This window comes from Strigops habroptila, assembly GCF_004027225.2.
Source record: "Strigops habroptila isolate Jane chromosome 13 unlocalized genomic scaffold, bStrHab1.2.pri S16, whole genome shotgun sequence".
Classification (NCBI taxonomy): Eukaryota; Metazoa; Chordata; class Aves; order Psittaciformes; family Psittacidae; genus Strigops; species Strigops habroptila.
This window is the reverse complement of record NW_022651054.1, coordinates 554,856-579,673: the sequence shown is the minus strand read 5'-3', so window position 1 is coordinate 579,673 and position 24,818 is coordinate 554,856. Positions and strand designations below refer to the sequence as shown.

Genomic DNA, 24,818 nt, shown 5'->3' with positions numbered 1-24,818 from the left:
CCCCAGTGCCACGCACCTGGTGCAGATGCTTTCCTGTTTTTGGGCCAGGAGGCCTTGGCTTGGGCCATGGAGCATGGTCACCTTCCTTGCTTTCAGTAGTGACCTTGGTTTCTGCACCTGAGTTATCTTCTGCAGGATGGAGACCACACTATTCTTCAGGTATGGTGTCTGCTGGGACGTGAAGAGGATGATGTGTCCCCTCTCTTCTTCCCTTTGGGACACCAAGTGATACCCCTCAGGTGCTGTCTCAGGCTGGGCTGTTCCGTCCCCTGCTGTGGGGCTCTGCAGGGCAGCTTTCCCTTGCTGCTCACTCCCATCCTCCATCTCTGCCAGGACATTGTGTCTCAGCTTGGCCTCAACCCAAAGGACCTTCCCGCAGAGGGGAAGAGGTGGGAGGAGGTGGGGCTGAAGGGGCTGCAGGGGCTGTGGGTCATGGTCAGGGCTGAGGGATGCTCCTTTCCCAGGGTGGGGGGCTAGAGGCCCCCTCTCCAGCCCCCCTCCCAAGGCAGAGCTGTGAGAGTCCCAGGGTGCTGCTGCAACCCTCCTCACCCTCCCATGGCCTGGCCCAGGCTCAGGGCGAGCACAGATCCCCCTTGTTTCAGCAAGAAAATAGAGGCACAGAGAGTGCCACAGTCCTTCCCTGTTACCCAGCTGGCTGTCCAGAGCAGGCGGGCACAGGGCTCTGTGCAAAGATCCTACTCTGTTTTACCTCCTGGAGGTGAACTCCTAAGCGGATCCCCTCCAGTGACCTTTTTAGACACCCAGGGCATAATCCACTGAGCCCACCCAAGCAGATGAGCTGCCTGTGGAGGGCAGGTCTTCTGGAAAGCCACGCAGGGGGAGGGCAGTGTGAAGCCTTCCGTAGTTGCAGTCCTGCAGCCACAAATACAACCCTGCCCTGGTGACAGGGCTGTTTGCTCAGACCCTGGGACAAAACCACCTCATGAGCCAAAGTGCCCCCCTGGTGCTGGGGGAGGGCAGGGTCTGGGGTGCATGGGGTGGTCCGGGCCTACAGGAGGGTCCCTGGCAAAGCAAAGAGCACCCGGGGCAGCACCTTGCACTGGGAGTAGCATGCATGGGGGGGTGGGTGTGTGTGTTTTCATTGTTTGATCCCATTTTTTTGAATGCTTTGAGCAAACCAGATGCTGCTGCTGGGTCCTTGCCTGTGTCTGCTGCCAAAGAGCCCCAGGGCTGCTACATGGAGCAAAGGGAAGGGGCAGGAGAGCCAGCTCCCACCCGGGAGAGCTTTGGAGGCAAAGCAGCTGCTCGACAGGGGACTGGGAGAGGGTCTTGGAGGGGACTGCCTAGTGAAGGAGCATGAGAGTCCATGGGGCCCTTGCCTCTGTCCTGGGCAAGGTCTCCTGCTTGCCCAGGTTTTACAAGGAGGGATGTAACCCCACAACATCACCAGGAATGTTCTCTGCACTAAAGCCTCAGCGACTGCCTCTGGTTGTCCAAAATTCAAAAGCAAAGCTGAGCGTGGCTTCCAGCCAGATCTACAGGAGAAGACCTGAACCTGGCAGGGACCTTGGGTCAGTGCTGCAGTGGTGGTGGCTGTGCAGGGGAGAAGCTTGCTCCAGAGCACTGTCTGGAGGTGGGAAGTGTTTGCCATCTGCTGGAGAGCTTCCCCATTGTGCGGGCAACAGGTCCAGCCGGAGCCCTGGGTGACCCTGCGCACAGCCACCTGCGCCAGGAGCAGGAAAGCAGCACCTTTCCAGGTGGGAAAAGCTGATCTCTCCCAAGGTAGGACGTGGCAAGCTTGCTTTGCTTTTGTGTTATGAGGCAGCCTTGGGCTGCCAGGATGTGATGATCACTGAGAAAAGGTTTTCTGTGTATGACTTGGGGTGTGCAGGGTTGGGTGTAGGACCCCTGTGCTTGCTGCAGAAGAACGTGGGTAGGGAATGAGGCACGGGCTACAGGAGGGGCTGTGGTTCATAGAATAGGATTGGAAGGGACCTTAAGATCTTAAGGGACCTTAGGATTGGAAAGGACCTTAAGATCATCTAGTTCCAAACCCCTGCCATGGGCAGGGACGCCTCACACTAGACCATGTCACCCAAGGCTCTGTCCAACCTGGCCTTGAACACTGCCAGGGATGGAGCATTTACCACTTCTCTGGGCACCGTGTGCCAGGGCCTCACCATGCTCACAGTAAAGAACTTCTTCTTTATGTCCAACCTGAACTTCCCCTGTTTCAGTTTGAACCCATCACCCCTTGTCCTATTGCTACAGTCCCTGATGAAGAGTCCCTCTCCAGCATCCTTGTAGCCCTCTTCAGATACTGGAAGGATCTGGAAAGCCAGTCCACCCCTGTCCTCCCTTTACAATACGGCCACAGCCCAACACTGACCAGTGCTCTGTGAAGCGTCGTCTTCGCTTACTTGATTCCTAAAATCCCACGGCCTGACTTTCAGACACCACGTGTCCCTCCAGCAGGAGCCAACAGGAGGCAGACTTCGCAAGTGCAATGTACCACATAGCACCAAGTGCTCAGCGATGTCCGACCCTGTGCATCTCCAAGCTAACACCCACGGTTTTCTTTTAGTTTCTCTGAACCTCAGCTGCTGTAGCTAAAACAGTCACACAGTGCTGTAGCTGCTGGGCAAATGCTGCTCAGCTCCAGGCAGGTTGGTGCTCAGTACTGAGGGCACCTTCAGGGAGACAAAGGCAGCCTGCATCCGGCCTTGGAAGTACTACCACATTCCTGTGAGGGCCACATCCTGACATGGCATCTGGCCACCTCTGCAGGCTCTTGTCCAGAAGTGAGGCTTTTCTAGGCACCTGAGATTTGTCTTGGAAATGGCACAAACTGCAGCAGTGTATTTCTGCCTTGCTGTGTGCTTAGAAACTGTCAGTGTCTTTCTGTTGACATTTACCAAAAATATCCATCTGGAGGCATATTCTGATGCATAAATTTCTGTCCAGGGATTTCAATGCAATTTCACAAGCTACTCTATAGACCTAGTCCTGTAGGACCAGTTGTCCTGGGGAATCAAACATGAATAGTCCCAGGGGATGTAGACTAAGGGTCCTTTTTGCCCAGCCTTAGTATCTCCAGATGTGGCTACAATACAACAGATCCCTTGAAGAAAAGGCAAATATTTGTGCTGCCTCCCTTGAGTGCTCTCCCAGACTTCAACCATTCTGATTTCACAAATCTTGAGCTTATCACTTTGAAATCCAAGCCCTGACTCAGACACATGGAAATTTCCTTGTGATCACCATGTCCCTTGGCAAGGAGCTCCTCACATGAAGAGCTGTTGCCTTCTGTTCATTTTGAACCAGGCTCTTGCCAGCTTTATTTGATGGTCCATGGTTCTTACTCTGTGAGAAACAGTGTCCAATCAATCGCTATGTGCCACTCTTTCTAGGCCCCTCATCATTTTGCAGACTTCAGTTCCCATCCTGGAAAGTCTTGATGTCTCTGGAAAACACCTCTTCATCCGAGATTTGCTTGTCTTTCTTGGAGCCTCACCACCCTACGATTGCTGACTTCCCCCAGCCATTCTCTTTCTATTTTCAGCTGATTTGCTCCCAGTTAAAACCAGCATTTCCCACATCAGTGATCTGGCAGCTCCCAGGGGCACTGTGACAATGTGATCCCCCAGCCATGACTCAGGGTTGGTTGGTGGAGCCGGCTGCCTTCAGGGCTAAAAAAAGACTTCCTCCTGCATCCCAAATCTGTTCTGGTGATGGATTTAAAGACACCATGTGTGGTTTCTATCGAAAGCTGAAACACACCATAAGGCAGAGGTTTTACAGACTCCATAAATAGCTCCTGTTTAGGATGTAGGATATGGAGGAGGTTTCAGAAATCAAAATATTTAGAGATTTGCATTATTTGTCTTGGCAGGAAGGAGCAGCTAAGACTGAAACACAAAATCTTCCTTCAAGGAAAACAGTGAATAGGAGGAATAACAGAGGTGTCAAAACCTCCAAGAATTCCTTTTGCGATGAATGGAAGCAGAAAACACAGCCCAGTATATCTCAAAGGAGAGAGAATTCATTGAAAATGTTTAGGCATATTCATATTCCTGATAGAAAATATTGATTTTTCAGAATGAATCTTGACATTTCCATTAAACCCATATTTGAATATTGCAAGAACATCCAGAACATTCAGCTAAAAGCAGCTCTGAGCTGGGCTGTGTTGGTGTGAGCTGCATCAGCGAGGGTGTCCTGAGCCTGTTCTCCTCCTCTCAGTTTTATTCTGGTCTCTGTGTGAAGATGTGTAACAGGAACGTTAAGATTGGTCTGAGCAGGGGATATGTGCAAATGTTGGGTCTGAACGCACTGGTAGGAACGGCAGGAGCAGAGGAATGAAAGTGGTGGACATTGGTGGCACCTCAGTTAATAGGTCGCCAAGTGCATTGTGATCATCTCATCTCAGCTCAGCCTGATTTCAAGCTCATCTCTCTCCATGTGGTTTCCCAGTCTGGCAGTCGGTGGGATCTGTCTCAAAGCCTGTTTCTAGCACCCCCAGCCTCAATCTGCCATCTGTTGCCTCAGGCAGGGGTGTCAGTCTTGGTCTGGTACCTTGGCCACCAAGCTGCCATGTCTCTTGTCTCAGGCAGCACATTGGTGGCAGGGACAGCCCATGGAGACAGGGGTGTGCATGGCTGCAGAGTGAGGGGAATGGCTTGTGGTGCGTGGTTGAACTGGGCATGGGGTTGGAAGGGAGTGGCTGCGTCTGCCCCATACATCCTGGGTGCACAAATGCACACGTTACAGAAAGAGCTGGAACAGGGAGACAGAGAAAGTGCAGAGGTGCCGTGGATTTGGGATCGTGGCTCAGGGGGTTGGAACTGGGTGAGCTTTAAGGTCCCTTCCAACACAAATGAGTCTGTGATTCTATGATTATAGAGCAGTCAGGATCCCAGATGAATCTGGGGAGCCTCAGCTGTTCAGAGAGGGGTACCATGAGATGTTGCTGCCACAGGCAAGTAAAGCCTCAGCCTTAATTTGGGCTGTCTTGATTCACTCTCACTCTGGCAGTTTAACCCCTGTATATGATCTGGGATAGCAGCAATCCCATCAGTAGGGAAAGAGAGATGCAGCAAAGCAACTGGCTGTGCTAAATCCTTCACTGCTGCAATGGCAAAGCTGGGGACTGTGCTACGATGGCTGTGGAGGATGTGGGTGGAATGGAAGCTGCCTTCTTGCTCTGTGATAGGAGGTGCCTGTCTCTGGTAAGGAAGCATCTTTCCCAAAGCCCTGCTGGCAGCAGGTGCCCTGGCATCCCAGGGCTCTGCAGGGTCATCCAGGCTCTCAGCTCCATGGCAGCAAGGCACCTACATGTGTGTGGTCTCACCCTGGCTTGGTTTTGCTCATGCTTAGTAACAGCATTATAGTGAAACAAAAGGCTCTGTGTAAAATGGATCCTGCAATGTCACCTGGCCCACACTTCCTGTCAAGTCTGGCTCACTTTTTCAGTCAGTCTCCTGAGACATGGTGATGGTGTGCCCTTGGGAGTCCTAGGCCTGGAATCAGCTCTCCTCCACCTGGTCCAGGGAATCTCTTAATTTCCCTTCTAGTTCCTCCTCTGGGTTCCTACAAGGCCACCTACAAACCACTTTTGGCAGTGGTTTCTATTTTGTAATCATCCTCCTCCATAGAGGAGCTAGATCCCTTTCTTCACTGGACCATCATGAAAGGCAGCCTGCTTGTGTAGCTTTCCCTCTGCAGCTGTGGTTGTCCAAGCCTGGACATGTTCACTAACACCATGAAGATCTTCCTCCACTCTCCTGAGGCTTCATCCACCAGCCTTTGCCCAGAAGCCAGCAGAGCCCTTCTTAGGAATACAGCATTTGATAAGAGTTTTTTCTGCCAGTGCAGTGACACCATTCCCATCCCAAACAATATGAGCTAAACCAGCAAATCTCTTCTCTGTGTGTCTGTGGCTGCTGGGGCAATGGCAAAGCAGCGTCAGGAGGGTGCTGATTCTACACTGCTGGAACCAAATAATCATCTAAGCCAACTCTGCTGTGCCAACACGGTCATGGGCTTCTAATGCTCTTGGTAAGCGTTAATGGCCGATTCTCATGTCCATGGATAACACAGTGCTATTTTAGCTGTCACTGATGTTTGTGAAACTGCAATGTAGCAACAGAACCAGTTTCCTAATGACTTGCTGCAATTGACAGTCAAGGACAGAAGAGGAGCCCAGATCTGGGATGGCACCACGCTGTACCCTCTGCTCTGCATGTTTACATACTGATGGCCTTCTGGATCCCATGGAGAAAGTCCCCATCTCCCTGGGGCAGTGCTGCAAGCGGGACAGACTCATGGACTCTCCAAGCTCCAGTTGCTGTGGGAGAAGTGAATCATCCTCAGTTTGTCTGTGATGCAGATATTCTAGGAAACACAGTGTGTAGCAGCCACAGCCATCCTCCACCTATTGCCATCATGTCACTTCTGGGTAAGAGGGTCATCTACTAATCTTCTGAATCGTTCCTTCTAGGTTCTCTTCAGAGTCCTTTGGTCAGGAGTAAAAGGAAAAGAAGAGAGGTCATATCCTGTTCTCTATCATTTCGTGGTATCATATCATTCACATCATATGATATGGTACATCAGGGCACTGCTCTTATTGGGGCTCTGGGCACTTCCCTCCACAAGCACCCCTGACACAGCACTTTTTCCATTGTGTCATGTCTTTCAGCAATGTTTCTGGTGTGTTTCCGTCCTTGCTCTCTATGTGTCTCTATAAACGAGCTGAACCCAAGAATCCCACATCAGGCACAGCAAGAGGCACCTGCAGCAGTCTAGCCTGACTCCTACAATTTATCTACTCCTACAATTTATCTCCACCCAACAGGAGCATGAAGACCTCCACAGCTGCCCTTGCTGTACTTCTTGTGGCTGTCCTCTGCTATCAGGTCTCCTCTTCTCCAAGTGAGTCCAAGCTCTCCTCTCCAAGGAGCTCTCTTCTCTTTCTGTGCTGTCTAAAGTTTAGTAATGCTTGACAGCTTTCTCTTCCAAGAATGCACTGCAGGAAAGGAGAGGCCTGTCTTGCTACTCCTTGGCTTCCTGAGGGAAGGGTGGCTGCGGTGGGAACCTATAGTGGGAACAGCACCTCGTGCAGCAGGGACGCTCTGGTCTTCTGGCCCTGCTTCTTCCCACTGGCACTTTTCCCAGTCCGGTTTAATCACAAAGCTTAACTTCTCTTCCAGGGGGTGTCAACGTTCCTGGTTCCTGCTGCCTCCACTATGCAACCAAAGCAGTTCCCGCCAGCCGTGTGGTGACATATGAGCACACGGGCAGCTCCTGCGACCTGCCAGCCGTGATGTGAGTAGATCTCCTGCCCAAATACTGGGCCACCCTGCTCCGCTGAAGGGTGACAATGCCAGGAAGCTGCACAGGTCCTGGCAAGGGAAAACACCAGGCTGGGCTCTCCCATGTTAGAACAGCCTGGAGATATCTCAGAGGCCAATCCCACATCCCAGGCAGCCAGTTTCTGGACCTCCCTATTGGGTTTGAGTCAAAAGAGCTTTTGCTGGCCACCTCTCTCATGCCCAGATAGTGGGACCCAGCCAGGACAGTGTCCTGACTGGAGCAGGCAGGCGGGGACAAAGTGGCTTAAGTGGCAGGGAGCAGATTCCCTGTAATAACATGTAGCCAGCCCCCTAGCCTGTATTTCCATTGGATTCTGCATCTGTAGAAGCGTCTGGTTTGCTGGAGTTCACGGGTGGCAAGGAGCAGGCGGTTCCCCTCTTCTCCTCCTCCCCTCGCCTGCCCAGTCCTTTCCTCTCACTGGATTTCCTTCTCCAGATTTACCACAGGCCTAGGCAAGAGGGTCTGTGGCAACCCTGATGATAAGTGGGTCCAGGACATCCTGAATCACCGCGACAATGCAGGCAGTGGATAAGCAACACCCTGCTCCCTCCAAGCATCACCTCTGCGAGGACCTACTCTCACGGGCACCTCTGAGACACATCCCGGTTTTCTTATTACTCGTAAATTTGGCAGACTATTTAATACAGTGTTCAGCTCTTTTATTTAAGTTTATGCAAAGGCAATTTTAATTTATTTGGCATTTTCTGTGGAACTTTTCATTCTAATGTACTGACTGTGTTGAAGCTATTTTTGTATAATAAAATGGAGCAAAACCTCCAGCTTCTCCCAGTGGCTCTCAGGATGCTTCACAGCGACTGTGGTGGGCAGCAGAGGCTGGGAGCGGGTCCAGGTTGACACTAGGTGGGTCTGTGGGACAGTGGGATGGCTCCTGGCTGTACACCCCCATCATGGTGGAGCACTGCTCCTCCTGCCTGCCTCTGGCAGGTCTGTGGGCATCTGCCTGTGCTTCTTACCCTTTGCCTGCCCTATGTCCAGTCTCTGTGGTAGGTGGGTGTTGTGAGAGATGTTTTGGTGTTGTGCACTGAGCTTGGCTGGTGCCTATAGTCAGCTTGTGAGTAGGCAGTGGGCAGGCAGCAGTAAGGGCAGTGGGTAGGCAGCAGGCAGGCAGCGCCAGGGCTCCCATTGACACCATGGGCTGCTTGGCTCAGCAAACGCAGTGAACGCCGTCCCCTCTGCCACCCCAGTGCCTGCACACGGGTTATTTCTGGCGCTTCCTAATTTATCGCTCTCTCCCGGCTGGGTTTCTCTTTCCCTGGCCCTGCGGGGCCGGAGGAGCCCCAGCGTTCCGGGCTGGCTGCAGCTGTTGCAGCCGCTGCCACGCTCCTCCCCTAGCCGCGGCGGAGGCTTCGGTGGCTGGTGCCACACGGCAGCCAGGCCACTGCTCCCGGACTCTGCCGGCACTGCCAGCGCTGCCTTGCCACCAGCCCGCCCAGCCACGCTGACCGTGGCGGGAAAGAAGCGCCCAGCAAGGCCACAGAGGCCACCATGGCCCTGGCGGGGGCCCTGGAGCGGCTGCAGGAGGAGGCCATTTGCCCCATCTGCCTGGAGTACATGAGCGAGCCCGTCAGCATTGACTGTGGGCACAACTTCTGCCGGGGCTGCATCGCCAAGCACTGCCAGGAGAAGGGTCTCTGGGCTGATGGGCCCTTCTCCTGCCCACAGTGCCGGGCCTCCTGCCACCGCAGCAGCTTCCGACCCAACAGGCAGCTGGCCAACATCGTGGAGAGCATCCGGCAGCTGGGGCTGCGGGGCGGGCTGGCGACGGAGCCGGCGGCAGGGACCCCGCTCTGCCTCCAGCATGACGAGCGCCTCAAGCTTTTCTGCGAGGAGGATGAGGAGGCCATCTGCGTGGTGTGCCGGGAGTCCCTGCACCACCGCCCGCACACCATCTACCCCATCGAGGAGGCCGCGCAGGTCTACAAGGTAGGGGAGGTTGGGGGTCCCCATCCTGCCCTGATGCACCCCAGGCACGCCGGCGCAGGGGGATCTGCCGCAAGGACCCCACTGCCCCATTTCCAGCAGCTCTGGCACCACCACTAGGAGAGCAGAGGAGGGGTGGCAGAGACGGCCACCTCGGTGGAGTGGTGCAGAGCTGCTGGCACCCAAACCCCATGTCCCAGCATCCCAGCAATGCTCCGGCAGCATGCCCTGCACCCCAGCATTGCGGGGGGGCAGTCACTTTGCTCTCCAAAACCTAAACAGTAAGAAAAATATGGGGAAAACCCAAGGAGCACGGAGAGGGTTAATGCTGGGAGCGGAGCGAGGAGCGCAGCTGCTGGGTTTGGGTGCCAGGGGCCGGCTGGCACCAGGACGGGAGCCAGCCTGCGGGTGCTGCTGGGGCTGAGCCCATCTCTTCTCTTTCCAGGTCAAACTCCAGAAATCCTTGGAGCATCTTTCAAAGGAAGTGGAGGACATTAGGAAGCGTGAGTCAGCAGAAAGGATGAAGACCCAGGAGTGCAAGGCAGGTGCCTGGCTTAATTCTTAAAGAGGTGTAAAAAATTAAAAAGGAAAGAAATTCTTTGTGAAGGGCAGCTCCCCCCATAACCACGGGGTTAAACAAACGGACAGTGGCTATTTTGTATTTGCCCTTTGTTTTACAATGTGTGCATGAGTTAGAAGCCAGGCATGAGCCACACAGTGAGCTTTGCTCCACAGCAATAGGAACTATTTTCATTAAGAAAAAGAAAAGCTGAATTACTGCACCTCTGCCCGACTCCAAACCCAGGAGAGCAGATACCAGCAAAACAGCTGCATTTCACATACCTCCAGAAGCAGGGAAGTAAAAGCAACTGCAGAAAAGGAAGCAAAACCACTGGACCAAGTTATCCAACTCTGAGCTGGAGCTGATGATTAATCAGCTTTGGCAGAGAAAACGTTTCTCCAGTTTTCTGCTCAGCTCTGCTGCTTGCCCACAGCCCCGCCAAGCCCTGCAGTGTCCCCCTTGGGTGTGAGACGAGGCTGGGAATGGAGGTGGTGAATGAGCCATATCACTGTCCCCTGTCCACCTAAGCCAGGGTGTCCCTTGTGAGCAGAGGCAGGGAAGTGGCTGTGACCATCCTGGCTTATCAAACCTCCGTGACTCAGGTCCAAGAAATCCTGTGCTTGGATGGAAAAATAAATGCAGTTCAGTTTTCTTTCACTTATCTTCTGCATTCTGAGGTTTCATGACCGTAGCTATCCGCAGCATGTTTTTCTGGTGCTTTGGGTTTTGAGCCAATTTATAGGGCTGACAAGATAAACCCTAATGCACCAGCAAACCGTGCCTGTTGCTGGCTCCTCATCCCGGGCTGTAGTGAGACACCCTGGCTCCGCCTTTCCGTTCCTCCCCAGCCCTGGGGCTTTTTCCACCTCTTTCCCTTTGCTGTGGGTTTTCCCAGCCTTTCCTCTGGGCTGCTCAAGCAGTGGCTGGGCCTGGATCTAGCTGGAGGTACGAGTTGTACCACATCTAGTGCAAACCAGCCCTGATAGTATTTCCTTGCAGCCCAACAGACTCCAGTGCTGCACCAAGTTATCATTACACATCTGAGGTCCAGCTGAGTAGAAATGCCCCGGGCAATCCTACTGCTGGTAAACTGAGGCTGTGGAGTGGGAGCTCAGCACTTGGCCTCTGGCTGGTTTTTTAACTAAATGCACTTAAAAGAAAAATGTGGTGGTTTCCCAGGGCCTGATGCTGGCCTGAGCATCTGGCCCCATCCTGGCTGCCTGGCTAACATTGCCTGTCTTCACCCCATCCTGGCTAACATTGCCTGTCTTCACCCCATATATCTTCCTGTCGCAAGGAGACAGTGAAGAAAAAGCGGGAGAGGATTGTGAGTGAGTTCGGGAAGCTGCATCGGCTGCTGGCTGATGAGGAGAAGCTGCTGCTCCAGAAGCTGGAGGAGGAGGAGAAGAGGATTCTGCTGTTGATCAATGAAAACCTGGCCAGGCTGGTGGAGCAGAAGTGCTTGCTGGAGGAGCTGATCCTGGAGATAAAGGAGAAGATCCATCAGCCAGCTGATGGGCTGCTCAAGGTCAGGCTATGCTACCAGCCCCACTAACTCAATCCTGGTGCCTTTGCTGTCTGGGTGGGTGGCCAGGGCCAGACTGGCTTGTGGGCACAAGGCTCTGGAGCCACACACCCAGAATGGTTTTTCTCTTCTCCTTCTAGGACATGAAGAACGTCCTGAGCAGGTAAGTACCATGCTAGTTCCTCCTACTGTCCCGGCTGCCTCCAGGCTCTAAGATGTTCGTGTCTGGTCCATCTCAGTCACCCCCCAGAGCCAAACAAAGATCTCGCCTGGCCTTGTGGTGTGTGAGATGTGTCCCGTCCTAAGGGACATACTGCCCAGCTGGCCTTGCTCCTTCCTTCCCACGGACTGGCACAGCCGCTCACCACGTCGTTTAGCTCTGGTCCCATCATAGAATCCCAGACTGGTTTGGGTTGGAAGGGACCTTAAAGCTCATCCAGTTCCAACCCCCTGCCATGGGCAGGGACACCTTCCACTAGAGCAGGTTGCTCCAAGCCCGTGTGTCCAACCTGGCCTTGAACACTGCCAGGGATGGGGCAGCCACAGCTTCTCTGGGCACCCTGTGCCAGCGCCTCAGCACCCTCACAGGGAAGAACTTGTGCCTAAGAGCTCATCTCAATCTCCCCTCTGGCAGGTTAAAGCCATTCCCCTTGTCCTGTCCCTACAGGCCCTTGTCCAAAGCCTCTCTCCAGGTTTCTTGCAGCCCCTTTAGGCACTGGAAGCTGCTCAACCTGCTGGTCACACTCATCAGCCTTGCTGATAAGCAAGCAGTTACCCCTAGTGCTCACAGCCAAACAGCTCAAGGGGAGAGATGCATCTGTGCATCAGAAGGGCATTAACGGCCCAGCAGGAGGCTGGCAGTGCTGTGGGCTCTGGATACAGTCCATGGCCATTACTCTCCTTTCAGGTGTGAGGGGGTAACATTCCCATCCCCCAAGGCTGTGTCTGTGACCCTGAAGGAGGACTACAGCATCCCAGAGCGCTGCCTGGGTATGAGGGACATGCTGAAGCAGTTCAAAGGTAAGGCTTTGTGCCACCTCCTGGCACACTTGCGTCCTGGTTCACCCCCCCTTCCCACCTATACCCTGGGGCTTGGGGAGTTGTTTTCAACAAGCTTTGTCCAACTGGTTTGTTTACTGATAAGTTCAGGCTGATTTCATGGAGGGGAGACCTTCCTCTTTCTGGTCTTGGATGGGTTGTGAGGTGACCCTGAAGTCTAGGAGGTCACTCAGAAGTTTCAGGCTCTACATTGCCCACAAACTCCTGCTGTCAATGTTGGTTGTTTCTGAAGCTGTGCTGCGGCCAGCGGAGCCATCCTCATTCTATTCCTGCTCTGCAGCCGGACACAAATACTTTGATGTGGTTTATGGTTAGCATGATCTTCTGTGTTGCACTTCTCCACTGCTGGGCAGCGCTGGGAGCTGTGCAAAACCATGGGTACAAGCAGATAAACCTGGGAGGTGGGAAGATCTGAAAAAGCCCCGCATGCAAGTTGCAGGCACCTGCTCAGGTGCATGCCTGCAGACCTCTGAAGCCCCGTCTGTCCTTCCACCCTTCTCTCACTCCAGTGGACGTGACTCTGGACCCCGAGACAGCGCACCCTGAGCTCACCCTGTCTGAGGACTGCAAGAGCGTGCGACGCGGGAACAAGAAGCTGCTTCTGTCCCTCTTCGACAACCCCAAGAGGTTCAGCACGGCTCCAGTGGTGCTGGGGAGTCAGGTCTTCTACTCGGGCCGCTGCTACTGGGAGGTACAGGTGGGAGACAAGCCAGAGTGGGGCTTGGGTTTGTGCAGGGAGTCCGCCAGCCGGAAGGGCAACATCCTCTTCTCCCCCAACAACGGCTACTGGGTGCTGCGGCTGCAAAACGGGGGCAACTATGAGGCCCTCACCTCACCTGTCTCCCCTCTGACCCTGAACGTGAGACCCCGGCGTATTGGGATCTTCCTGGACTACGAGGCAGGAGAAATCTCCTTTTACAATGTGAGCGACCGCTCCCATGTTTACACCTTCACCGACAGGTTTTCGGGAAACCTCCGGCCTCTCTTTTTTCTGGGTGCCTTTTTGGGGGGCAGGAATGCAGAACCCTTGGTGATCTCTTGGGTCAGGGACACACAAGGGACTGGGTGCATCGTCCTGTGACAGCAGCTGCTCTGGCTTTTCACTGGTGGGCAGGGACCTGGGAGCTCAACCAGCTCCTCCTGCAAGCAGGGCAGCACTGGGGAAATACTTGCATGCCTTGGTGAGTGTCCTGGCAGGGTCCCCTTGTGCTCCTGGCTGCTGGGGGTAACCTGACAAGTGTGACACCCGCTGTGTGCCATGCCTGTGCTGGGAAGGACACTTTGCACTGGGGACATGCCATAACCCTTGGTGCTGCCGATGGGGACAGGGGAGCCCCCTGACCACCACTGCCCTGCCGCTCATCTCATGGGCTGCTGGAGAAGGTACGCACCCAGCCTAATGCATAGTGCTGATTTTAGTGTGAATTGTGCTGGAACAAGGCAATAAAAGGTTGATGTGGGGAGCCTGTGCAGTGAGCAGTGTGGTTTTGTGGCACTTCCCTCCCTCATCGTTAGCCTCAGCTAATCTGCAACGTCTCAGAGGGCAAAGGATGCTGCTATATCTGGTCTTGCCCAGCCTAAAGAGGGTCCTCAAGAGATCCTGCTTTGGCATCAGTGAGACACTGCAGTAAGCTGGGCACCCACCTGGCAGGGATTTGGTAGCAGCAGCTGCCTGTGTAGTTGGCCATGCTTCAGCATCAGAGTCATAGAACCATGGAATGGTTTGGGTTGGAAGGGACCTTAAAGCTTATCTAACCCCCTGCCACGGGCAGGGACACTTTCCACTAGAGCAGGTTGCCCCAAGCCTGTGTGTCCAACCTGGCCTTGAACACTGCCAGGGATGGGGCTGAGGCCTTTGGTGAATGTGAGGGGACATCTGTGTGGGTGTGGATGGTCGCTGGGCTGCTCTCTCTCAACCCGCAGTGGGGTAATAACCTCCAGGTCTGGTAGCTCCAACCCCTCCACCTCCCCTCACAAGTCACAAAAGTGGGAAATCTCTCCTCATGGGAAGTGGTGCATTGCTGACCCCAGGACAGGGACACTACAGGGGCTGCAAAACTCTGGGAAAGGAAAATAACCCAGTTTCTGCTGATGTCTCCAAATTCACCTTTGGTCTCTCCTTCCCCTGAGACACCCCCTGGAACACCCCTTCTCCTCCAGGCTGTATTGTTGCCCCAGCCTCTTGCCTCAGGCTGCCACTGTGTTGCTGGAGGAAAAGCTCTCAGGTCCTTAAGCTCCACTGTGGCATCAGCCAGTTCTAGTCATCTAAACCAGAGTGCCTATGGTACACAGGGCCAGGAGACAGGAGACACTGCCTGGAGGCAAATGGGGTGGAGGCAATGCCAGCAACTGTGGGCTGCCAGCTGAAGCTCACCCTTCAGACAGAAATAACGAATCTGCTTAATTTAAAGACGAATTCAATTCAAAGGAAATGAGACCTGGTAAAGCATGGTCTTAAATGCTCAGCACAATTTCTCTGGGGATGGCCTGGATGATGCTTTAGGAGTCTCCTAGTGAGAAATGATGCTGGACCTGAGACAGCAGCTCCTCTCAGCTTGACTTTCATTGCATTTTGGAGAGTCTCACCCTTCTCCCTCCAGCTGTAGGCTCTTTATTTTGGGGGCTGCATGGCAGAGAGAAGAGACCAGCTAGAAGTCCCAAGTCTGGCATGTCCCAGGAAGGAGAAGGGCAATGGGTCTCAGTGGGCTCTGCAGCTCATTGATCTCCATGGAGATCTTACAGAGGGATTTTATGGAGCCTGGGGACATAAGAAAGGGCATGAACTTGGAGATCTTGTCAGAGGTCTGGAAGCAGAGGCAGTGGAGGGGGGGAGTGGTGAGGACAGCCAGGGAACCAGTTGTGCAGGGTGACAGTTGGGAAGGGACCAGGCTAAATGTCACCAGGAGCAGGAGGATGTGGTAGGACGGAAACTGTCCAGAAAGCACGAGAAATCTGACTGTGGCAAGGTGACAGATGAGTGGCATTTGCTGTGGCACTGGAGGGATGAAGAGTGTTTCCAAAGAGGTGGGAGGAAGTGCAATAGTTCAGAGACCTTGCAAATAGGGGGAAGATGTGAATGAGCAGGAAGGATATGAAATCACCCCAATGCAGCATCCAAAGCATTCCTAGAAATCATGAATCTGCCTCTCCCAGGAAGGAGAGTAAAGGTTGAAGGCATGAGATAGCTCTGAATAGGCTATAAAAATTTCTGGTTTACTCTCCACATCAGCTGCAGCTAAGAAATGGCTCAGGGCTGGTACCAGTCTGCTCTGAGATGCCCAGACTGGGTGGCAATGGGCAGTTAGAGAAAAGCCAACACCTGGCTTTTATAGCTCCCTGGTGGCTTAAAGCTAAGCTGCTCCTAAAGCTATTTGCAAGCAGATTTTCTGTTGAAGTCATGACAAGTTGAGCTGACCCCTGTCCTTGGTAGAAGCGCATTTATTTCCTGGCTCTGGCCTCTCTGTGGATCCTACTCAGCAAGGACCAGGTCCTGCTTGGGCCACCCGCCTCAGCCATGAAGTAGGTCTGCATGGTACAGCATGGTCTGACCCAAGCATGTGGATCTTTCTGCAAGTGCTCCTGCTCCCCAGATACTCGGGAAGCTGGTGACCCTCACACAGAGGCACTGACAGTGTTCCCTGCAGCAAAATTTACAGACCTGAAGCTTTAGAAATGTGCTTTCTCAGCAAATGTTAGCTTCTTTCTTTCTCTTCTAGTACAGTGAAAAATGCTTCGTCATCTTGGGGGGATGTGAGTAGTCATCTGTGTCTTTCTAAGAACTGAGCAGAAATGTTCTTGATTGCCACTTCTTCCTTCTGCTGGCTGTTACAGGGAAGGTGATACCCAGGCAGCATTTCTAGCATAACACTTCCATGTCTTCCTCAGCCCTGGAAGCCCGGGACATATCACTACTTTAGGAAAATATTACTTTTGTATGCAGCATGCAAAACCATCCCCTTTTACATGCCCTTTTTTGGATGCTGGCTTCCCAGAAGAGTATCCCCCATCTTCGTGTCTCTGGGAAGAGCTGTTTTGGGTGGAGGACTGAGCCTCCCTCCCTGTAGCAAGCCAGGGCCCTGGTCCCTGGGATGGTGGGGAAGGCACAGAGCTAGAACTGCTGAGCGCACTGGCATTTTACCTTCAGGATGTCTAATTCCTCTCTGAGAAAAGTGGACATGCAAAAGCCATCAGCCCAATCATCCTTGGTTGCCACTAATCCCTACCTCACTGAGCCCAGCCCAGCTCCTCCTTCTGGCTCTCCTGGCTGTCATTATACCTCAAAAAGCCTACAGACACACCACGATACAGACCACAAATATATAAAAATGTGCATGTCTATTATAATAATGGTGGTGTTCTTATCGCAGTAATGATTTTATTTTTATTCACCGCTTGGCTTTCCAAGGGTTTTCATTACAAGTACTTACTTTTATATACATTGCACAAAACGTTCAGTAAATACCACACTCTAATTTCAGGATGTCTTTTAGTAGTTTACAAATTCTGAAACCCTTGACACCACCACTCTTGTCTTGGTCTGAATCTAGAGGAAACCTCCCGTAAGCCTCCCTCCTCTTGGTTCCCAGTATCCTCAGTATGTGCAGGGCAATCCCTGGGTGCAGATTTGAGCTCCTGGTGACATGGGTACTGCAGCCTCTGCCTGCCTGTCCCTGCTCCTGACCACTTTCCTGCATTCCTCCACCTCCTCCTTTGCAGAACCTGGCAGCTCTGAAGATCTCTGGGGATGCTTTCTCCACGCACACACTGCTTGCTGGCTGGCCTGGGAGGCAGCTGCTAGCTTGCTCAAAGCTGCTGTCTGCCTTTGCCTTGCTCGTGCAGGCTTCATTCACACCTCGGTGCCGGGGGTGTGGGTTAACAAGAGCGCTGTGTTCCTCACATGAACTTCTCTGAGCTGTCACATGTAGGTGGGTGTAAGATCAAGAAAGACATGAGCAATTCAGGACTCCCTGCAGGCTCCCTGAATAGCGGTGAGGAGTTAGCTGAGGTACCCAGGGTGGGTGTCTGCTGTAGGTGGCTTGAATGTGACCTGGGTTGTTAAGGACATTGGTGCATGGTGTTGTTTGCAGCAGGCTCAAACAGTGCATGGGCTGGATGGTGCTCCCTGGATGACTCTGCACTGTTTATCCTCCAATAAGAACCCCCAAGGCTGTGGGACTGCTCCCACAGGGACAGATGGGGCTTGTACCCAAGAAGAACTATGGAGACTCAAGCCATTTTGGGATGACCTCATGGCAGGTCTTCCCCCTCCTGTCGTCTGCCCCTGGAGTGAGGACACCTCTGGGCACTCAGGTTTGTGCCAATCTCAGTCTCTCCAGGGTGAAGCTACAGGGCTCTGGCACTCAGCTATGAGGCAGGCTGGTACCCAACAACCCAGGTGTCCTTGGTCTGCAGCATGGCCATGATGAGCCCGGCTCCCAGAGCAGGCCATGGGGCATGCGGTGCCTGGGGAGTCAGGGCTGTCACCAAACCCGCTGCCCTCCTACGGGAGCAGCTCCTTGTCACCAAGGCACAGCCACCTTCATGGTGATGTCCACCCGAACCTCCTGGCCAGCAGCATTTCGGGGAAGGGTGCTCTGGCCCTGCTCACTGGCACAGCTCTTCACCTAACCTCCTCCCCTCCAGGTGCTATTTTAGGCTGGGCACAGTCAGTGCTGTACTGGGAAGACTGACCTGGTGCTCGCCACCCTTTGGGCTGAGGAGCTGAGGGCTGCAGTTCCTGACATGACAAGGTGCCTGGCATACCCGATATGCCCCTTCCTCCCTCAAGCACCCCCTTGTCTGCCTGGTCCCCTCCAGCCCCACCTGAGGCTCTGCTCTCTGGATGGTTCCCACCCAGCCTTTGCCCTGTGCCTGCTCATCCTCACCCCTCCCAGGAGCCCCCTTCCTTCAGCTCTGCAGCCCCTAACATATGAAAGATGTGGAGTTGCTGGAGTGAGTCCAGAGCAGGACACAGAGATGCTGTGAGCGCTGGAGCAGCTCTGCTCTGGAGCCAGGCTGAGAGAGCTGGGCTGGGGCAGCCTGGAGAAGAGAAGGCTCCTTAAGGGGAGACCTTAGAGCAGCTAGAGTGCCTAAAGGGGCTACAGGAAACCTGGAGAGGGGCTTTGGACAAGGGCCTGTAGGGACAGGACAAGGGGAATGGCTTTAACCTGCCAGAGGGGAGATTGAGATGAGCTCTGAGGCAGAAGCTCTTCCCTGTGAGGGTGCTGAGGCACTGGCACAGGGTGCCCAGAGAAACTGTGGCTGCCCCATCCCTGGCAGTGTTCAAGGCCAGGTTGGACACAGGGGCTTGGAGCAACCTGCTCTAGTGGAAGGTGTCCCTGCCCATGGCAGGGGGTTGGAACTGGATGAGCTTTAAGGTCCTTTCCAACACAAACCAGTCTGGGATTCTGTAATTCCTGCTCTGCTCCCATGTGTCTCTTTGATGTTCATGTCTGTCCTCCCAAACTCAGTGTGTGAACACTGGAGGATGAGCTGAGTGCAGGCAGGTCTCTGACTTGAGTCTTTTCCTTTGGGCTGCCCTAAAGGCACCAGAAGTCCAGGCAGGGAGAACCCAAACCCTTGTTGTTCATCCAACAGCATGTCTCCAGAGCTGATCAGAGGAACTTAAAGGCTATCAGTGGTGTGCTCCATCTTCTTCAGCTCCAGTGGGAGACCAGACCCAGGGCTGCAGTGGAGACGTCTGCCGTCTTCGAGGCACTGAGACAAAGCACCTTTTCTCGTAAGGGGGCACATCTGCTATAAATGAGAGTTTAATGAAATACAGTTTCATATTGTAGTGAAACATATTTTTTCCCTCCTCAGCTCAGGGAATAGCTGATCCATTTTAGCTGAAGGCCTCAGAAAACTTGCCCTGAAACAGCCAGTATGTTAAACTTCAGCCCCTAAAGGTAACATTATAATAGACTATAATGGGGCCAGCGATGGAATTTAACCACTTGCCAGTAGCCATAATAAGTAGTGATTAAACACCTTATAAAAAGAGTGAGTCAAGCTACCTGAATGTAATCTATGCCCTTCTAACAACTTCTCCTTCATGGTTTTTCTCTTCCTTTTTTTGCAAAACAAGGATGTTCAGATAGTGAAATCTTGTGGGGGTTCTGACAGCATAGAAAAGGGAATAAAGAGTATGTTGCCACTATAATAATTTCAGCTACTGTCATTGCAAAGAATTTCAATAGAGGCAAAGACAGAAATTTTTTAGAAAAATATTTCTTTATTGAAATTTGTATTAAACATTACATCAAAAATTCAATTCATTAAATATAGAAAATATAATCTGTACACGAGTTTTCATTTTAAAAAATATATCTTTTAAACAATATTCTTGTTTGTCTGGAATGGAGTTATTGCACCTTATCCCTCCCTTATAAAAAAAAATAAATAGCGAAGCACTAAAATCAGATTCTGGACCATTTTCAGTTTCTCAGCTCTCTTTAAATGCCATGCAAGCATTTCTGATGGAGCCTGCAGACGGCTGTGGCGCTCTTGTTGTGGCAGTGGGGGACATGGGTGGCAGGATCTTACTGCAGCTCCAGTTCATTCCTGTACTCCTGGACCCACTCCTGATCAGGGTTGGCGCAGACTTGGCGACCCTTCTTTGTGACAAACCTGTGGGGTGCAGAGAGGTAAGTTTTTGGTGGGAGGGCACTGCATGGAGAGGAGCCCTGCCCCAAACCCTGGCTTTCCCAAGAATCAGCAGAATTTGGGCATGCAGGATGCCATGACCATCACGTCAGGCTGCCACCAGCTAGTCTGCAAAGTGGCAGAGCAGGACTGGCTTGAGTCCATGGAACATCCCTTCGTACCTCTTGTCCCCCCATTCACCACATCCCCGGGGCCAGCCTCCATCCCCTGTCCTATGAAAAAGGTCTTTCCCTGGTTGGATCCTCAGCCCAAAGGGAAAGCCCACCGTTGCCCAGGAGGAGAGGACTTACACGACTGCTGGCTGGGGGCACTGGCTGCTGGTCTCATAGTATTCCACCACGAAGCTGCGGGGCAGTTGCCGGGAGATGTAGGTGAAGCAGCAGGAGGTTGGTGGGTCAGAGCCAACTGTGAAAGGCAAAGATGGCTGTTGTCTGTGGCAAGGTCTGGGGAGCATGTGGATTCTTTCCCTTTCTGGGCTCACCCTGAACTGACACTGACACAGCCCATGCAATGCTTTGAGCTCTGCCTTTCCCATGGCAGGAGAGCCCCGATGGCCCTGGAGCACCTGCCAGAGTGTGGTCTGACACAGGAAGGGACCCAGGGATGGAAACACTGGCAGAAGGCACTTTGTCCCAGCAGTGACATCTCTCCTGTCCCCATTTAGAAAGGAGGGGGAGAGCTGGACTTACTTGGTGCAGCAGAGGTCTGGTAGCAGAAGGCAGCAATGAGAATGGCAAGGGCAGCCACAGAGACCTTCATGTCAGCTGAGAAGTGGTGGCTGGAGCTGAAGCAGGCAAGTGGAGCTTGAAAGCCTCTTTTCCGTCTGATGCCAAAACAGACAGCAGCTCAGCAATTTATGGAGTGAGGAGGTCCATGCAGTGGCTTGTGTAGGCATGGTGGAATTTCCACCAGAGGAGAGGCTGCTCGTGGTGCAAGTCTCGTGGTGGAACAAAGCGGCAGCCCCAGCCCCGGAAGGGTGAAGCTCCCCCCTTGATTCAGTGCCTTCCCAGTGACACAGGATATGAAATAATTACCACTGCTATTTGCGCTACTTTCATGCATGTCTCTTAGTAAGCAGTTCCCCATGGAGGTTCCTGCATTTGCCAACAGGCTGCTGTTACCCAACCTGCCAAGCAGCTTGGAGGTGAGAGTGCATCTTTCCAAGGGCTATGCAAATGGGATGAAGAGTATGAATGAAATGAGGCCTGTTGTTAGGGTGAAAAGGTGTCCTCTGTGGTGGACTGTTACTCTCCCACATCTGCACAGCCTGTATTGCTCCAGTAGCAGGAGACTGGAGCTGTCACCAGTGAGGTCCATGTCCTGCTTGAGCTTCCCGTAGTTTGAAGGGATTTAGGGCATGTCCTGCAGCCATGACAGCACTGCAGGCACCAGCACAGATAGAGGTGGGCATGAAATACGAATCCCAGAAGCTGAAACACCAGGGATCGTTCACTGGGGAGAATCTACCAGCCTACACACAGACTGCCATGGAAGTCTGACAGACTCCTCCCTGTCCCTGAGAAGGAGAGGGAAGGCCTGGCAGGGACATGATGGATGCTCTGGGAAGAGCTGAGGGCTGTCCAGCTGGAATGAGATGTTCCTAGGAGGACATCTCAACAGGAAGCAGATGCATTTCTTGGACGTGTCTCCATATCATCATTTTCAATGCTCCCAGCCACCCAGTAAATAACCTCATGGTTTCCAAATATCACTCCAGAGCTGCATGGTATACACAGCCATGGCAGATTAGCTCCATGCAGGTGAACTGCTCTGCTCTGTGTAGGCAGAGGGGTCTGGAGGAGAACACAGTCCTGGACTTGCACAGGAGAAGTCCCAGAGGTGGCCCATCTTCAAAGAGTCTCCTATTGGGAGCCATGGCGGTGTGTCTGCCCCTCACCCTGCTGGAGCAAATGCCAAGCTGAGCATCACCTTCCTTCCTGGCTACCCCATGGCCCTGTCGATCCTCCACTTTGCCACTTGCAGAGAGAGGCAGGCTCACTCATCAGTTCAGACCTCACTCCTTGCTCCGCTTGACAGCCTTCTTGTCCCCAGATATCCTGGGAGGATGAGAAGAGAGCCTGCCTCCGCAGGCAAGGCACCCAGCCAAGCAGGGGCTGGGAACCCGTGGCCAGGCAGACGTCAGCTGGACCAGGAACCAGCTCTGAGCTCGTGTCAGCTTACTTGGCTTCTCTGCCTTGTTGCTTGGGGAATATAACTTGTAGATGTACGTAAGAGAGTGGTTTGCCTCTGAGCTCTTCCCTGTGATTGTACCTTCAAGTATTCATCGGTCATGTCTTGAGATCTGCCACCTACAGCCATCTGGTCCTGTCCTGCTCCCAAGGCACACGATGTGGGTAGGGCAGGCAGGCGAAATACCATTTATGGTGCAGAAATGTTCTGATAAAAAATGAGTTTCATTAAACCAGAAAAATTAGTTGGAAATCCGCACTGATTATTCAAATGTTTTCAATGAGGTAATTTTCCATTTCAGGCAGCTGAAAACCTCCTTGCCTTTATACCTTTGCCGATAAGCAGATGCCAAATTGATTTGAACTGTCAAGGACTATTTTTTAGTTAAGAAAACAAAAATAATTCCTTAGTTTAGCTGAGTCAGTTTAGGATTAGTTCAGCCTAGGTAATGTGTGTTACGGGAGCTGTGTAAGGGCTGAAACTTTTCTACTGCTGAAAGCCAAAAATAACCCCAAACTCAGGGTGTTTGCTTCCTAGAGGTCTGGTTTTTGCCTAGAAACCTGACAAAGGCTCCACTCTGCCAGTGCTTTGCAGGCTGGATGAAGTGGGAGGCTGTACTCATATCAGTGATGCCCTGGGATGTTGCCACATATGCCTAAAAAATGCTTCCTTACCCGCTCCACCACATTCCAGGCATTATGAAACCAGAAAGTAATTTCTTCTAGCTCTTGCCCCTTTTAGAAAGAGAGGATGCTGCTTGTCTCCATCTCTCTGAGATGGGGAGACAGCCACGGAAAAGTGGCCAAAGTGGGCTGGAGCATCTCAGGGGGAATTTGGTTCACGGCACAGCAAAATGCTGGTCTAAGATGGAAGTTTTCCCACTGTGGCTCCAGGTGGTTTCATGCAATGATAGAATCCAGTTCCAATCCCTGCCATGGGCAGGGACACCTTCCACTAGAGCAGGTTGCTTCAAGCCCCTGTGTCCAACCTGGCCTTGAACACTGCCAGGGATGGGGCAGCCACAGCTTCTCTGGGCACCCTGTGCCAGTGCCTCAGCACCCTCACAGGGAAGAACTTCTGCCTAAGAGCTCATCTCGGTCTCCCCTCTTAGATCTCTTCAGGAATCATGGCCAGCCTGTGTTCTACCCTTGCTCCCACTGGCAGCCCTCAGTGCTTACAGTCAGCAGGACAGGCCATCTGAGGCGGTCTGGCTGATATTGCATCAATTTACATAGAGGAACATGATGAAGCTTTTCTGCAAGCCCTCAAAAAATCCCAGGAGAAAGTGCTAAGTAAAGCAATGCCCAAAATAAATTTGGTGATAGCGGAAATAGGGAAATTCTTGATCTTGAATGAAAGGGGAACCCTGAAAAAAATGATGAGACTGGCTGATGTAAGTTGCTATTGATAGCTGGGTTTCATGCCGAGGAGTCAGGATTCACTCAGAAAAGGAAGTGCTTGATAATGTCCTGAGTTCAGAAACTGCCTCTAGGCCAAGCTCCAGTTCCCCCCTGCAGCAGCCTCTGTACCTTCCTGCTCTGAGTTCGGGCACTGGTGACTTTCCATCAGTGCACAGAAATTTTGCCCCCACCATTCTTGATGTTTCTGGAGAAATGTTGGAATTTTTTAGACGACATCATGTCCCAGAACTGGCTCCAGTGGGAACCTGTCCTGTGGCAGTGGCTGGGAAGCACAGGTCCACACTGCGCAGGTGAAAGGGGGAGCACAGCTATGCTGACCAGGTGTGAGCGAGTGCTGGGCACCACTGGCTGTGCTGCACAGGAGACCCCTTTGTGCTTCCTGAAATCATGTCATGCCAGGAAGATATTTGTGGCCGATAAGAAAAGTGTTATCTTGTTAAAGGTTTAATCTTTCTCCAGCAAGGACTTTTTCTGAAAAACAAATAAAACAACCACAAAACATCCTTGGCAGTGTTCAAAGTGAGGTTGGATGGGGCTTGGAGCAACCTGCTCTAGTGGAAGGTGTCCCTGCCCATGGCAGGGGGTTGGGACTGGGTGAGCTTTAAGGTCGCTTCCAATCCAAACCAGTCTGGGATTCCATGACTCTATGAAAAAAGCCTCCTTACTTGCTCTGCTAGGGTAAAAAAGAAAATCAGTTTATAAATCAATCCAGTGGGTCTTGTTTGCTAATCGTAATCAAGCAAAAAGGAAAAGAAGCCAGCCAGAAATAGGTTACTTTCACTGTCATTGCTGCTCCTGGAGCCCAGGTCTCCAGGAGGCTTGGGTGGTCTGGCTGTGGGTGGCCTGCAGAGTGCAGGGTGAGTGGCTGCACCTCATGGGTGCCTAGAGGGTATCCGAGCATCTCGACCTTCCCTCATCACAGAGGGGGCTGAGACCAGGATTGTTGGCCTTTCAATTTGTGTCAGGGCCATTGCCACAGCTGAGGACTTCCCTGTGCATGGCCCTTGGACCTCCTGAAGACCCTGTGCTCACCAGCAGCAGTGTGCTGGCAGGGACATGTCAGGTGTCAGTCCCCACCCCCAGCACTGACGGGAGGTATGAGCTTTCCAACAAGGTGTGAGCT

General features: G+C 52.7%; 3 protein-coding genes across 3 annotated transcripts; 2 read left to right on the top strand and 1 right to left on the bottom strand.

Moving 5' to 3' along the window:
• Positions 1-6,339: 6,339 nt before the first annotated feature.
• LOC115603140 (C-C motif chemokine 4 homolog) lies at positions 6,340-8,111 on the top strand. The gene is made up of 4 exons (XM_030474826.1): positions 6,340-6,418; positions 6,659-6,891; positions 7,170-7,284; positions 7,768-8,111. Exons 2-4 carry the CDS (start codon positions 6,819-6,821, stop codon positions 7,862-7,864), a joined length of 285 nt encoding a protein of 94 aa, XP_030330686.1. The 5' UTR covers positions 6,340-6,418; positions 6,659-6,818; the 3' UTR covers positions 7,865-8,111.
• A 385-nt stretch (positions 8,112-8,496) lies between these two features.
• On the top strand, positions 8,497-13,891 carry LOC115603124 (E3 ubiquitin-protein ligase TRIM39-like). Its single transcript, XM_030474789.1, has 6 exons — positions 8,497-9,276; positions 9,719-9,814; positions 11,133-11,363; positions 11,501-11,523; positions 12,268-12,380; positions 12,929-13,891. The coding sequence occupies exons 1-6, from the start codon at positions 8,839-8,841 to the stop codon at positions 13,498-13,500; spliced, it is 1,473 nt and encodes a 490-aa protein (XP_030330649.1). The 5' UTR covers positions 8,497-8,838; the 3' UTR covers positions 13,501-13,891.
• A 5,742-nt stretch (positions 13,892-19,633) lies between these two features.
• LOC115603141 (C-C motif chemokine 4 homolog) lies at positions 19,634-21,051 on the bottom strand. The gene is made up of 3 exons (XM_030474827.1): positions 20,774-21,051; positions 20,375-20,489; positions 19,634-20,048 (listed from the first exon to the last, which is right to left on the bottom strand). Exons 1-3 carry the CDS (start codon positions 20,841-20,843, stop codon positions 19,961-19,963), a joined length of 273 nt encoding a protein of 90 aa, XP_030330687.1. The 5' UTR covers positions 20,844-21,051; the 3' UTR covers positions 19,634-19,960.
• Positions 21,052-24,818: the final 3,767 nt, after the last annotated feature.

What these genes read in the sequence shown, in the direction of transcription:
- LOC115603140 (XM_030474826.1), top strand. Translation starts at nt 6,819, where the DNA reads ATGAAGACCTCCACAGCTGCCCTTGCTGTACTTCTTGTGGCTGTCCTC. An exon ending in TCAGGTCTCCTCTTCTCCAA is followed by an intron (nt 6,892 to 7,169) that starts GTGAGTCCAAGC and finishes CTTCTCTTCCAG; the next exon opens with GGGGTGTCAACGTTCCTGGT. An exon ending in TGCGACCTGCCAGCCGTGAT is followed by an intron (nt 7,285 to 7,767) that starts GTGAGTAGATCT and finishes TTCCTTCTCCAG; the next exon opens with ATTTACCACAGGCCTAGGCA.
- LOC115603124 (XM_030474789.1), top strand. Translation starts at nt 8,839, where the DNA reads ATGGCCCTGGCGGGGGCCCTGGAGCGGCTGCAGGAGGAGGCCATTTGC. An exon ending in CAGCTGATGGGCTGCTCAAG is followed by an intron (nt 11,364 to 11,500) that starts GTCAGGCTATGC and finishes TTCTCCTTCTAG; the next exon opens with GACATGAAGAACGTCCTGAG. An exon ending in ATGAAGAACGTCCTGAGCAG is followed by an intron (nt 11,524 to 12,267) that starts GTAAGTACCATG and finishes CTCTCCTTTCAG; the next exon opens with GTGTGAGGGGGTAACATTCC.
- LOC115603141 (XM_030474827.1), bottom strand. Translation starts at nt 20,843, where the DNA reads ATGAAGGTCTCTGTGGCTGCCCTTGCCATTCTCATTGCTGCCTTCTGC. An exon ending in CCAGACCTCTGCTGCACCAA is followed by an intron (nt 20,490 to 20,773) that starts GTAAGTCCAGCT and finishes TGCCTTTCACAG; the next exon opens with TTGGCTCTGACCCACCAACC. An exon ending in TGCCCCCAGCCAGCAGTCGT is followed by an intron (nt 20,049 to 20,374) that starts GTAAGTCCTCTC and finishes TGCACCCCACAG; the next exon opens with GTTTGTCACAAAGAAGGGTC.